The 13571-nt window shown below is 30.5% G+C and overlaps 1 protein-coding gene and 1 pseudogene across 3 annotated transcripts; both read right to left on the reverse strand.

Moving 5' to 3' along the window:
• Positions 1 to 1065: 1065 nt before the first annotated feature.
• LOC109810745 (putative amino acid permease 7) lies at positions 1066 to 3214 on the reverse strand (annotated as a pseudogene).
• A 6177-nt stretch (positions 3215 to 9391) lies between these two features.
• On the reverse strand, positions 9392 to 13242 carry LOC109808943 (heme A synthase COX15). 3 transcript variants are annotated; one of them, XR_014429638.1, is made up of 9 exons: positions 12974 to 13242; positions 12582 to 12880; positions 11898 to 12123; positions 11563 to 11808; positions 11342 to 11452; positions 10954 to 11085; positions 10319 to 10475; positions 9851 to 10227; positions 9585 to 9757 (listed from the first exon to the last, which is right to left on the reverse strand). XR_014429638.1 is itself a non-coding variant. In XM_020372146.3 (7 exons), the coding sequence occupies exons 1-7, from the start codon at positions 13148 to 13150 to the stop codon at positions 9587 to 9589; spliced, it is 1362 nt and encodes a 453-aa protein (XP_020227735.1). In that variant the 5' UTR covers positions 13151 to 13239; the 3' UTR covers positions 9392 to 9586. The 3 variants fall into 3 exon arrangements, 1 of the variants encoding a protein (XP_020227735.1); XR_014429637.1 differs by having other exon boundaries at positions 9851 to 10475; XM_020372146.3 differs by lacking the exons at positions 9851 to 10227; positions 10319 to 10475 and having other exon boundaries at positions 9392 to 9757; positions 12974 to 13239.
• Between the last annotated feature and the right edge of the window lie 329 nt (positions 13243 to 13571).

Here is a 13571-nt window from a genome sequence, read left to right on the forward strand (position 1 = left end):
GAAATCAATTTATCTATATATAATTAGAAATAAAGTTTAATTAAAAAAATTTAAATTATATATATATATATATATAGAGAGAGAGAGTATTCAATAAAAAAATATTTTATTAAGAGGACTATAAATAATTGTGATAGTGATAGTGATGGAGGAAAATAGTATATATATATAGTAAAGTTGTTGAATTCTTGGAATTTATATAGAATAACTAAGAAGTCTTAATATAGCTAAAAAATTTGGAAGTTCAGAAAGGGTTCTGAATTTTTCTACGTATAGTATCATGTTGTATATATATGAGCCCTTACTTGCAAGAGAAAACCATGTATTATAAGAGAGAAAAAATCAAGGTTAAATTAGCAAGAAACAAAACGCGTTTTCATTCCAACACACAACCAATTAGCCAAATTAAATTAGAGTAAACCATTCAACCTAGCTAGTGATAGAGATTGACGTGGTATATGTAAAATTTCTATATTCAAATTCAGTCGATTTCTCGTTACAATTTTTATGAATTAAAAAGAAAATAAAGTATTTTTAAAACTATGTCTCAATTTGAAACATGTTTGAAAGAATAAATAGTCATTTTTAATATCTAAGAATGACATCGCATTAATTTCCGAAATTAAAAAAACTTCAGCTAAATTTTCAGTATGTTAAATGAATTTTTGAATTTAATCTTTTTTGTCATTTTGATCGTAAAATTATATGTTAATAATATCATTTTAGTTATATATTTTTAAAATTTTATATTAATATAATTGATAATTGATATGTTGAATAACTTATTTGATATTTTCAAATTTTAAGGATTAATATAATAATTTCTTTTAAATTTATATATTACAATAATAATTTATTCTATTCCAGCTGGGGTTTAGGACATGGCAATATGATTAAAGTTTTTTAAGACGGCCATTATTATGTATTGATATGTCCTACGTGGACTCGACATACACTCTAAAATTGTCAATTTGTGTCATGCATGCAACCTGCATCTTTTAATAGCATTTTTATTTATTTTTAAAAAAAAAATCAACACCGAAAACGCAATGATGGAACAAGTGAAAGACATCAAATGCACAAACAACTTCTTTTTATCCGTACGGACTCAATATTAAGGATCTATAACAATTCCTACACCTTTTTCAATTAACTGAAATAAATTTCTTGATATACACAAACCGAACTTAAAATCAATATTTTCTTTTAAAAAAATTATAAACATCTATTTCTTTTTTTTTTTTTTGAAAGGTCCAGGAAAGATGTGAGTATGCAACATAAAAATCAAAATCTTTGTTATCAAATACATAACTTGCATAGTCGTCAATTTGTCACTAGAACTTGGTGATGGGTTAAAGTAATAAGTATGATGATGTGAGATTATAAGTTTAATTTTGACGTGCCTACTACACACACAAAAAAAAATACATAACCTGTGTTTATCTTTGCAAAATTACGAAACATGTACGAATGCAAATGGTGTGCTCAATATTTGTAACACAAAGTCGTATTTTTGTTCATATGTTTTTAAACAGTCTCACATTGATTAGTTTTTTTTATAAAAAAGAAAAAGCACTGGATTAATATCATTTGTAGGGTGTAACATGAGTTTTCATAAGGATAATGATGCATGTTAAAATATATAAGTTTAGCTTAACTTGTACTTGATAGAATGATTTGTTTAAATTTAGACTCTAAGAAAAACACAATAATGTACGGATAAAATTATGTCAACTCAATAAGTTCTAATGCATGTAAACAAGATTTTTAATAAAAAGTTATTTATTAATTTCTTAAATAAGCATTGCTCTAGACCATTAGTTGGCAAAACTCTTTGCATTAAGTTAATTACAAATAAAGTTTAATGATTTTTTTACTAGAAAAACAAAGATTAATGCGACCATGTACAAAACTGGAGCTAAATCTAATAATCCATAATCAACCAATTCTCTTGATATATGCATAAATTAATTTTAACTTATGAAAAAATTTATTTTATTTTATTTTTTTCTTATTTCTTTCTTTTAGAATTGTTTTTGAAAATTTATCCAAAGAACGAAACAAATACTCAGTTACATGAAAGATAGGCTGCAAGACAAGAGACACAAACAAAACACCCTTTGTTAACTTAGTTTTTCACTTATGATTCCTTGAAATGATCCAATGAGAGCCAGTACTGACACAAGAAAGCAAATAAAGCTGAAGGTCCTAAAGGCAATCCATTCCCTAGACCAAGCTTCAATTTTCCTCTGCATGCACAAAGTACATCTCCTTTGGAAAATATATATCCAATGGCCAAAAGCTAGCTTAAGGCTCCTAACACTCCTAGAACTTGATTGAAGTAAGGGAACTGAATTGCAAGTACAGTTGTGGATACCACATAGGCTATTCGAAAACATGTCCTGAACATGTTTATCTGGAAAGTTGGCAACCATGGCAATTTTTCAATTGCTTATTTACAAAGTCACTATTGGGGTACTTTTTTGAACACCATCGATCAACAGCACCATATTGGCTGACAGTAAACCTGATCAAAATATTATAAACAAGAATCACAACTATGATTGGTAATTCATAAGAAATACGTAGAAAAGATATATGAGGAAATTTTGAAGGAAATATTTTTTTATAATCTTGAAAAATAAGTATATTAAGGAATACCTGATATCCTCCTATAGCAAATGAAGAACAATGCAAGCATTAGCAAAGTCAAAGAGCCAATAAGGCTCGTAAAACCAAAGCCTGTCAAGAGATTCCCTGATGTTTGATTTCCAAAAGTTGCATATCCAAAGCATCCACAGCAGAGGTAGAAGAATGTTGTAATGAGGATAACAATCGTGGAGGCCTTTTTCATGGTCTTTTTCTGGTGGAGGAGACTTTAAAGTGTCTTTCGCTCAAAATAAATAAATTCAATAGTAGTAAATTTTGTCTTGTCTTGCCTTGGAGTTTAATTTCTACTTTTTTGGTGTATAAACTTTTACATTATCACTAATCAAAAATCGTGCAAGGTATAACTTTTAAAATAATCGTTATAAAAGTCAACAAATTTATATTACTGAATGATGGTATAAAATTTCTTTGAGGACGTTGAAATTAAATGTTCTCCCTTCCTATTGGAATACATGTATCTCAAGGAAGATGACCGTATATATAGGCAAAGGCAATATCACCAACTGCTTGGAAGACTAACCATAATTAACTTGTCAATATTTGAAGTTGGTACTCCTGTTACACTTCCCATAATTCTTCCATTTTCTGCAAGTGCAACCATAACTCTCAAAGTTCCATTGTTCTCCTTAAACTTTTTGAGTCTAAGAAAATATCATTATTATATAGTTTGTTTCTTCATACATAAATTCAAAATTCCATATATTTCAGCATTTAATATTTTTTTAGCAGCTAATAGATATGGGTTTTTGTACAAAATACTTGTTGTGAAGATCACCTGAACAATTCCAAACAGCATCATATAGACGGTATCATCATATTTACAAGGAGCCTGGTGCCCTTCCTTGTTATAACAATTTGATTTCAATATCGCTCTGTATTTGTAGAAAGACCAAGCATAAATTAGAATGTGACAAAAATATCATTAAGAAAAGAAAATTGCTATTTTTTTTATCCAGATTAAGAAATGCATTTTTTCGCTTTTACTCGTAAATCCTTCTTTTTGACCACTTAATTGTCTCTAGATGTCGAAACTGGTATCCCTAATAGAACATGAAATAGAAAAGAAGCATATACAGGTAACGAATTTCAACACAAACTCATCATTGTTATGAATAATGGTCATCTCATAATTACACACGGGTCCATTTAATAAAAGGCTATATGCAGTCCACATTAGAACTTTGAAAATATTCATTAAATTGGAATATTTGGAAATGTCCAAAGTAGACGATTTAGAAAACTTTTTTATAACTATAATATTTCTCAATAAAAAAAAATTTAATCTATTTTAGGCCATTATTTTGAATATTTTATATTTTAAAGTCATGTTTTTATATATTAAAAATTAGTATTATAATATTATATGATTAATTAGTAGAATTTTTCTAGTTTTAGATAATTTCGATATTTTTTTATTTAATTTGAGATATAGGAGAACAATTAATCACAAATTAAAGAATTAACATTGAAATTTGCTCAAAAGGAGAGGGAAGTGCACTCTGAAACTCCATCCTCTCTCAAAGCGAACCATCAAAAACTTCAAGCGAGTCATAGTCTTATAATCATGAATCTCTCAACAATTTTTGTTTGTATTTGTGAGTGAATTCCTTACTCATGAACAACTAAGTTCTCTATTATTGGAGACTGATGTAGCTATTGTACTCATGTAATTTTCCTTGTTCTCATTCAATACATTATTTTTATTTATTAATTATTTTTACCTTATTCTTAATGTTTCCTTTGGCCAATGCATGATTTTATAATTTTAATTGAGGTTGGAAAATCATTTTAGAATTACGATCTATGTAAAATGCATTCTGAGCGACTTCACCCTCATTCAAAGTGAGCCATCAAGTTCTCTAAGCGAGTCAACTCAAGACACCCTTAAAGCACCATGAAAAGCAATTGAGCACTATACGCGAGCTGGTATAGTAATGCAAGGATATGTCATCAAGCTAACTTAAGAGAGTCAACATGTTGCTTAAGCAAGCCTACATAGAAAAAACTCACTTAAGATATAATAAAATTAGAGCTTGAGAGATGTAGCGACTCACTTTGTTTTCCAGTATTATTTATAATGATTAGAGAGAGTGGGAGTGATAACCTTGTATAACGAATTCCTCAACGATCTCCATTTATATTTGTGAGCGAATTATTTACCTATGAGCGACTAATTAGTTCTCTGTTATTAAAGAGTGATATAATTGTTGTACTCGGGTAATCTTCTTTGTTTTCATTCAACACATTATTTTTATTTGTTAATTATTTTTACTTTATTCTTAATGCTTGTTTTGACCAATGCATGATTTTATAATTTTAATTGAAGTTAAGAAACCCATTTAGAACTGCTTCTAAGCTTGCAGCCACGCACATAATTCAATAGACTTAATTTCTTTTATACACGTAATTCAATCAATCTATCTTATATTTTTTTTTGTATATAGGAAAGTTTTATTTAGTGCTTGCATATGTATTAGATATTAATATTATAAGATTTATTAAATATAATTATTTTATAAAATTTTAATTACATATGTTGTTTATATTGTTTAATAATTTTAATTAAATATTATTTATTAAATATGAATAGTATTTAGTGTGATTAAGTTGTGATTGATATATTTTAAGATAAGTAGTATTAATTAATTAATTAATTAATTAACTATATATATTTGTTTATAAATATAAAATATATATATATATATATATATATATATATTATTTTTTGATATATAAATACTACTTGTTAGATAATAAATTTTTTATTTGATAAAAAAAAAATATAAGCGATATTTGCACATTTTTAAAGTGAAATCCAACTATCATGTGAGGAAAGTATTCAATTGAAAATAAATATAAGATAATAAAAAAAAGTGAAATATTTACAAAATAAAATCTTATTCTTATTCATATATACAAACTAACTTTAGTAGTAAATTCTATAAAATAAAACGTTTCAAGAAATTTTATTAAAAATAGTCAAACTAAACATGTTTTCTAAATTTTAAAATTGAAAAATAAAATTATTTTTTAAGAATAAAAATAAAAAAAATGTTTTCTGAAACCAAACACACCTTAATTGTTCTTATTATTTTATAAATCCAAATTCTTCATTACTCTATTACAAACTTTGTGATTTTATAATTTTATAAGTTTTTTGCATTTTATGTTTAATAATTTTAAAAAATTTTAATCATCCCTTTAATATCAAAATTACATTAAACAATTATAACTTAATTTTTTGATAACTTAAATTTTTGTTGAATATATTCCCAACGATAATTGATACAATTATCAAATACGTATCATTAGCATTTGATTAATCTGTTAACATCAAGTGGAGAGTAATGCTCTTCACGGTGAACACTTCATACTCTAACATTGTATCATTATTCTCATACATGACAATATTTCAGACGCTACCATCCTAAAAGAGAGAGGTTACAATTTATGACTTTTTCAGTATGTCTCTCCCTCAAAAAAAGAACTCCATTGTTTATGCATCAATATAGAATTATTTTTAAATAGTTTTTAACAAAGCAAGTGATCAAGTACTCAAAATTAAGTAAAATGAAATTGAAAGCACTATGCATCTATTTTCAACACTTATTATTATCATAATAACTAGAGGCTTTCTTTCACATCAAGGAACGTATAGAAAATATAGTATTTCATTGAAATAGAAAGTAAAATCGGTGACGTAAAATGGAGGTAATATTAATGGAAATATATATTGTTCGACTTGAGGGCTAGTTTGGATTTCAACTTGAGGGCTAATAAGACGCACTAGTAATAATATTGATAGGAATTAATATGATTTAATTATGTCATCCTTATCGTAATTGCGTGGTCTTCTTAATTAATCTTATAATGAGATTACCTGATGCTTGTAGCAGATGTAATGACAAAGGTCGTGGTGGTACCATATGAGCTCACATGCACCAGCACTCCACACACCTTTTGCCTCGTACGTCTCTCCTAATTTATCATAATATTTCCTAATTATATTACTTAATTAATGTTAACTAAAAGTGAAAATATATAGAAAAGCAAACCAAGCAGTGGCATAGTTTTTGACTGCATCTGTGTAGGAAGGGCACCTAATGTTCCCATATTGAGGGTGAGAGAATCTGTAGCAGTCACTAAGAAGGTTTGCTGAAACAAAAGTAATCCCTATAAAGAGGATATATAATCATGAAAAGACCAAAAATCCACCCTAGCTAGTTGTGCCACAGATCATGCTAGAGACAACAACCCTGCTCCTATCACACCTGTTATTATATGTGCCACTACCCTCTGCAGATTACCTTCACGTCACATTTTTATAATAACAATAATTAGAATTTTGATTTTCATTTGAATAGACAATAGTATTGAATGGAAAGCTTGATAGAATACTCTCAAAAAGAAGAAGTTATCATAGAATATCTATTGAAGAGCATTTAATATTATTACAAAATTATTTTAATTAGTTGTATGTTTTTTAGTTTGCAAGACAATTAAACTGTACACTTTTTAACAGGAAAAAAAATAGATTATGTCCTAATTTTATGTTGGCATCTAATCACAACAATCTTAAAAGTCATAGTTATAGTAATTTTTTATTAATCGATAGTCTCATAATATAAAACTTATCATTAAACCCTATATTTAATACTTATTATGCAAATAACACCACATTCATTAAAAGATCCTTCTTTTAATTTAAAAAATAGGAGGATTTTAAACTGAAAAAAAAAAAAACAAGAAAAATCAATGCAACTGTCATTCACACAAAAATAAATCTCTCAAATATCTCATAATACTAGGAATGGCAACAGGATGGGTCGGGTACGGGTTTCATGATACCTGTCCCCGTCTCCGCGAGTCAAACTCATCATCGTCCCCGTATCTGTCGGGTATGTAAATTTCATTCCCATCCCCGTCCCCGTCGGGTATCGAGTATACCCGTACCCGTCAAATTTTTTATTTTTTATTTTTTATAAAAAAAAATATGATATTTTAAAATTATTTTTTATATTATAACTATAATTAGGTTATTTCTCTATCTCATATTATAATAAATAATCACACATAAAAAAATATTAAAATTCTTTAATATAATTAAATTAAAAGTGGGTATTAAATTAAAAATAAAAACGGGGACAGATACGGGTACGGGCCGGGAAAGTACATACCTGTACCCGTACCCGTACCCGATTTAATATATCGGTTTTACCCGTACCCATACCCGGTCAAACCGGGTATTCCTTGTTAAAGTTTGGATGGGTTTAGGTATTACCCGCGGATACGGGTATATTTTGTCATTCCTACACAACACAGACTGATATTTAAATTCATTACTATCTGGTTGCAAAGTTTGTGCATGAAAGTTAAGGAAGACTAAAGGCATAATTCTAAGGAGGAAGAATAAAAGTGGTAAGTGTGTGTTGGGATTAGTTTTCAATTCTACCATAATTAATTACAAAACTAGAGTGAAGGCCAGAGTAACAAATAGTTGCTTCAACTTTGTTCAATTTTCACCGTGATTTTAGAAGTTAGAATTGATTCTACAAGATATTCAAACACACTGTGAACCTTGTTAAAAAAGTCTTCTGTGAGTACTTATAAAAGAAAAAGATGAAAAGTCTCATAAGACTGACTTTTCTTATGAAGGTTTATGGAAAAAAAAAGGCATAATATTAATATAGCTTACCAGTTCTCTTAAAAAGAATTTTGTCGTAACAGGTTACTGAAAGAAAAGAGTTAAATTAAGGGTTTTGCTTCTCAACAATCAATAATAATAATAATAATAATAATAATAATAATAATAATAATAATAATAATAATAATAATAATAATAATAATAATAATAATAAAATGTGAAAGAACACAACTTCAATTCGTGATGTATAATAAGCGGTTGAGCATTTCAAAAGCATAACATATTTATAACCACATAGGCTTAGAGGAGAAGAAACATTGTTGGGGCATAGTGGGACCATGCTTTCTCCTACTCCTAAATGTTTTAGGAAAAAAAATTATTTGCATTCGTCACTATGTATTAACTCTTTCAACAAATACTCAATAATTATCTTAATTTATATTTTATACCCTACGCCGTCAAAAGATAATATTTTGCCTTTTATTCCACAAATAATCCATGAATGCAAAATAACGCCTCTTAAGAAAAAAATTATCAAACTAGTCAAATGACGATTAATTATCAATAGATACAAATATCAATTCATAATTATACATTAATATAATATGATTATCAAATGAGAATTATTTTAATTCACTTAAATTTTAATTACATCACTTAAATGTGACATGCTAATGAAATACGAATTCTGCGATATTAATGTAGTGAGGGAGTATTATTAGTCATAATTTATATTATAATTTTCTTCGATCGATAAGCCTATGTTATATTCACTATCATTATTTAATAGTTTTGCATACGAGATTAATATTTCGAAACAAAAATAAATTGTTTTTTTTTCCGGTATAGTTTATAAATAAATCATCTCCTGACTAGTCTCCAGATTGTGATGTGAGCAAATAAGTGGATGGTAAAATACTTTATTTAATTTTAAACAAACCAGCCCAATATCAATGATACATTTATATTATAGCCTGTCTCTCCTGACCTGCTGAAACCATCAAACTTAGCTCTAGTTTCTGCTGCATTTAAGGTGTAAAGTTTACATGATGATTCTCTAATAATTTTTAGCATACGTAACAAAAATAATAGATGACATAAATTATGATGAATTTTGTGACTTCAAATGTAGAAACCAAATACAGAAGATTCCAACAGTAAAAATTGGATAAGGAACTCAATGCCAAACTTAAGCATGGAAAAATTGAAAGTCACGAATTTTATTAACTCAAATAAGCCTAATTCTTGTTGCAATATAAAACCGGGAAACGATTAGTGTGCTTTGACAACTTGAGGCAGAGATTTGAGAAGGGACAAAGACGGTCTTCGAACCGTGTGGTTAAGCAGTAACATGAACGTCAGAAGTGTTAAGGCTCCAGCCTGATGTGCAGTGCCCAGTGAAACAGGTACATATGAAAGAAGCGTTGAAATTCCTAAGGTAACCTGTAACCATGCAAAATTAATTACACAATATACCTAATGACAACAGCCACGAAGAAATCGTAATTAGAGGTGTGTGCAAAATATCCAGATTACCAATCTACACTATACTAGACTGCTTGCTACTAATAACAAACACCCTGAAGTCTTTCTTCTTATTTCTTTTATTTATTTAGAGTAATCCACCAATTAAGTTCCTGAAACCGGAAAACACTGCCATAGTAGTCCCTGAATCAAGAAAAGTAGCAAAAAAGTCTTTGAAATGAATGTCTGTTTAGTGATGCTGTTAACAACGTTGAAGTGGCATGTAAAGTATCATGTAGTGTCCCTGCTGGCCCACCACCTGGTGTCCATCTCAGCTGAGACAAAAATAAAAACTTCAAAAAAAATTCTCTTCCTTCAACCTCCATCTTCTGCTTCTTCTCTTCAATGCATATTATCTCTTCTCTTTCTCTTGTGCTCAACAAACAAGCCTTCAATGAAATCACATTAATCTAAAGTTATAGGAATTAAAATGTGTAGCAGAATGATGCATACAAGCAATTAGACCGAGAGCCTTTTTACCAATCTCCATTGGCTCTACTACTCTTTACATCTCCTTGAACTCGATGTTTCAGAAAGTGTTTGGGGTTGGAAGTGTTGTTGGCAAGGAAGGAGTAGGCAACAATGGAGAATTCATTGAGGAGTTTGGTGAGGCAGAGCTCCGGCTTGTTGTGAGTAGCTGCACAGTGTCAAGAAGAGAAAGATGGAGTAGGGTCTTGGGGACTAAGTTTTTTTTTATTTTAATTCTTTATTTTGGTCCCCTTTGATGTAGACCTCATGTGATAGGCCAGTATATTAGTGCTGTTAACAGTGTTACTAAACGGAAATTCATTTTTTGCCTAACGTGACCCTCTAAATGCAGTTTCAAGACCTTTTTGCTATTTTCCTTGATTTAGAGACCAAAGTGACAACACCTTACTGTTTCAGGGACTAAATTAGTGGCTTACACATCTATTTATCATCATCATTGTCATCTTCAATTAGAAAAAGAATCAGAAAAAGCAGGGGAAGCAACAGGTTTGAGCATTTAGCGCAGATAAAGGACGCGGTATATCAGCAGGCAAATAGCTAGCTAGCAACAACAGCAAAGCAGGACCCCAACAATGCAAAATGATAAACATTTTACACTATATGCCACTGGAAATTGAAATTATGACCTGAAGAGCTGCCATGCCAAGAGCACCTCCAATCACAGATCGTACTGCAGGGTGTAAGTCCAGCTTTCTTGTTGACAACCATAAAATGCCCACTGAAATCAGAGTTGCAGTTGCAAGTACACGGTGATCAAGCTGTTAAGAGCAAAACACCAATTAGAACTTCAACTTGTTATATAACATTAGTCACCAAACCACAAGTATGAAGATAAATTTACTAATTACTGCTACCACTCCAGATATAGATGCCTCACAAAGTATTTCCAAACAATTCATTTCAAATTTCTCATCTCTTGAGAAGGGAATAAAAATCCAACAAAAAAAAAATCACAAAAACAAAGGTATTAATTACTATTTTAACATTTTAGAGATATCAGCATGGACTAATTACCTGCACAGTTGATGTGTTCTCGAAGAAATTACGAATCAGAGGCTTCATTTCAAAAATGTCTTGTGGTATCCATGTATCACCCATCTTTGGGAAAGTATTAAATGCATGCCCCTGGCAATTGACATGCATGAAGAGTGATTATGTTTTATCCTCACCAAAGGCTCAATCATGTTTTCCAAGTAAAAATGAAAGAAAAGAAACTACTGAATAAGAGAACATACAGCATCATTTCCAGCTACAAATGCACCAGAGACAGCAGTAAGACCAACAAGTACGCTAATAGGTAATGCAAGTCTCCTCACTTTAGCTGCCCCACGAACCCATGTTAGCGATTCAGCTGGCGGTTCAGGCATAACAACGGAAAGTGCAGTCCAAAAGAGGCCACAGTAAATAGCAAACGCTGATGTGAGATGAGCTGCAAGACGATAAGGGCTTACCCTTGGCTGGGAATATTCGGATGGTGGTTCCTAAAGAAGAAAAATCTTATTAGAATCTAACAGTGCAGGTCAATTTAACTTCAAATAAACAGAGGAATTTATATTATTTATGTTCCAACCTCTAAACCACTTTTGACCATCCACCAACCAATGAGACCCTGCCCAGCACCTAGGGCAAAGAGAGCAGAGAGTCTCAATCCCAATCTCAAGGTAATATACCCCTTATGAAGAAAATATGAATAGGGCAAAGCAAACATAACTCCTAGTGCCCTTCCCCACATACGATGTGCATATTCCATCCAATATATGAATTTGAATTCTTCAATCTTCATGCCTCTATTAACACTGCAACAAAGGTGAAACGAACTATCATCATAACATTCATAACAACAACTAAGCTCTTTCAGACCGGTGACAACCCACTTCCAGTTAATTAAGCCCTTCCCTTGTTTATTATTGTAATAAATACACGATCAATACTAAAAATTGCATATTGTAATTAGAACCCGAAAGGTAAACAAGTTTGTCCATAGGCAAATTTCCAGAGAATAATTTAAAAAATTAATCGATCCAGTCTATTATTATTGAGCAAGTTATTTGAGTCATTATTCCTCAATATTCAATCATCTAATTTTTATGATTCGATTTTAACCCTCAACAATTAGTCAGCCAACTTCAAGAGGCTTATTTACATGTGTTAATTTCTATTTTACCAGAATATAAACCCCTTGAAGCATTTCATAAGTTAATGGAAAAGAAAAAATGTAAAACAGCATATGCTCAATGAGGTATTTGCAGTTTACCGCTTGTATTCAGGTGATTGCTTATATTTGTCAAACTCTTGCAACCATTCCTCGTCTGAGAAAGGAGGAAGAGTACCAGTGAATTTCCAATCAGTCATTGAAAGACCAGATCGGGTGAGTCTAGTCAAACCCCCAAGCACCACCATGCTGAACACCCATGCGGCAGAGCCAAAGAGCCATATACCAACCACTTTCTGGGCTCGAGAACCCCCACTCACAAGCAACTTCAACTCCTCCTTGTGTTGAGCCCCAACAGACACCATCTTAGAAAAGTTCCTCATGTGTGGCACATGCTCACCCTAAAAGCATCATCACAACACAGATGACCCCATAGAGAAAAATTGAAATTTGAAGAAAACCCAGATGAGAAATGAAGGAGAAAGCGAGGTAACCTTGGGAAGAAGATGGGATCGGAAAGCATGAAAGTAATGGGTGGCGACGGGAGGGGTGGGAAAAGTAAAAGATCTTTGGGTGGAAGGAGAGAAGGGTGTTCTTCCTCTTAGCTTGTGAATTCCGCATGCTTCTTTGCTGCGTCTCAGAACCGACCACATTGTTCCCCTACCAAACATCTCTCTCTATCTCCTGCAACTTTCTGGGTTTAAACAAGGTTTTGTGAAATCCTAAGTTCAAAGCATCTCAAACCCCCCAAAATAATATGAATTATATTCTCATAATTTTATAAACTACTCTTTACTTTTCTAATTTAATTTCCTTTATTGTGGTACAATTTTTCTATAACAAAATTATATAAACCAATAAAGGAAAAAGGCACCATTTACCTGCAATTGTATTTTTTTAAGACACATGCCTACACTGTATTAAAAAATATTTTTATGAAAAACTATTGAAATTTCAAAATGAAATAAATGAAAAATTATTTGCAGAAAAATGTAGTTTTAAAAAGTTGTAAAAAAAATAAGGGAGAAAATAGTATATATAAAATTAGAAACTAAGGGGGGTGTATTGGTTTAGGATTTCGTAGGATTTTAA

The sequence above is a fragment of the Cajanus cajan genome, chromosome 9 (genome assembly GCF_000230855.2).
Source record: "Cajanus cajan strain Asha chromosome 9, NIPB_CcT2T_4, whole genome shotgun sequence".
NCBI lineage: Eukaryota > Viridiplantae > Streptophyta > Magnoliopsida > Fabales > Fabaceae > Cajanus > Cajanus cajan.

Excerpts from the sequence above, each read along its gene's own strand:
- LOC109808943 (XM_020372146.3), bottom strand. The coding sequence starts at position 13,150 with ATGTTTGGTAGGGGAACAATGTGGTCGGTTCTGAGACGCAGCAAAGAA. Across the intron at positions 12,881-12,973 it reads GATCCCATCTTCTTCCCAAG|GGTGAGCATGTGCCACACAT; the intron begins GTTACCTCGCTT and ends TGATGCTTTTAG. Across the intron at positions 11,453-11,562 it reads TTGTAGCTGGAAATGATGCT|GGGCATGCATTTAATACTTT; the intron begins GTATGTTCTCTT and ends GTCAATTGCCAG.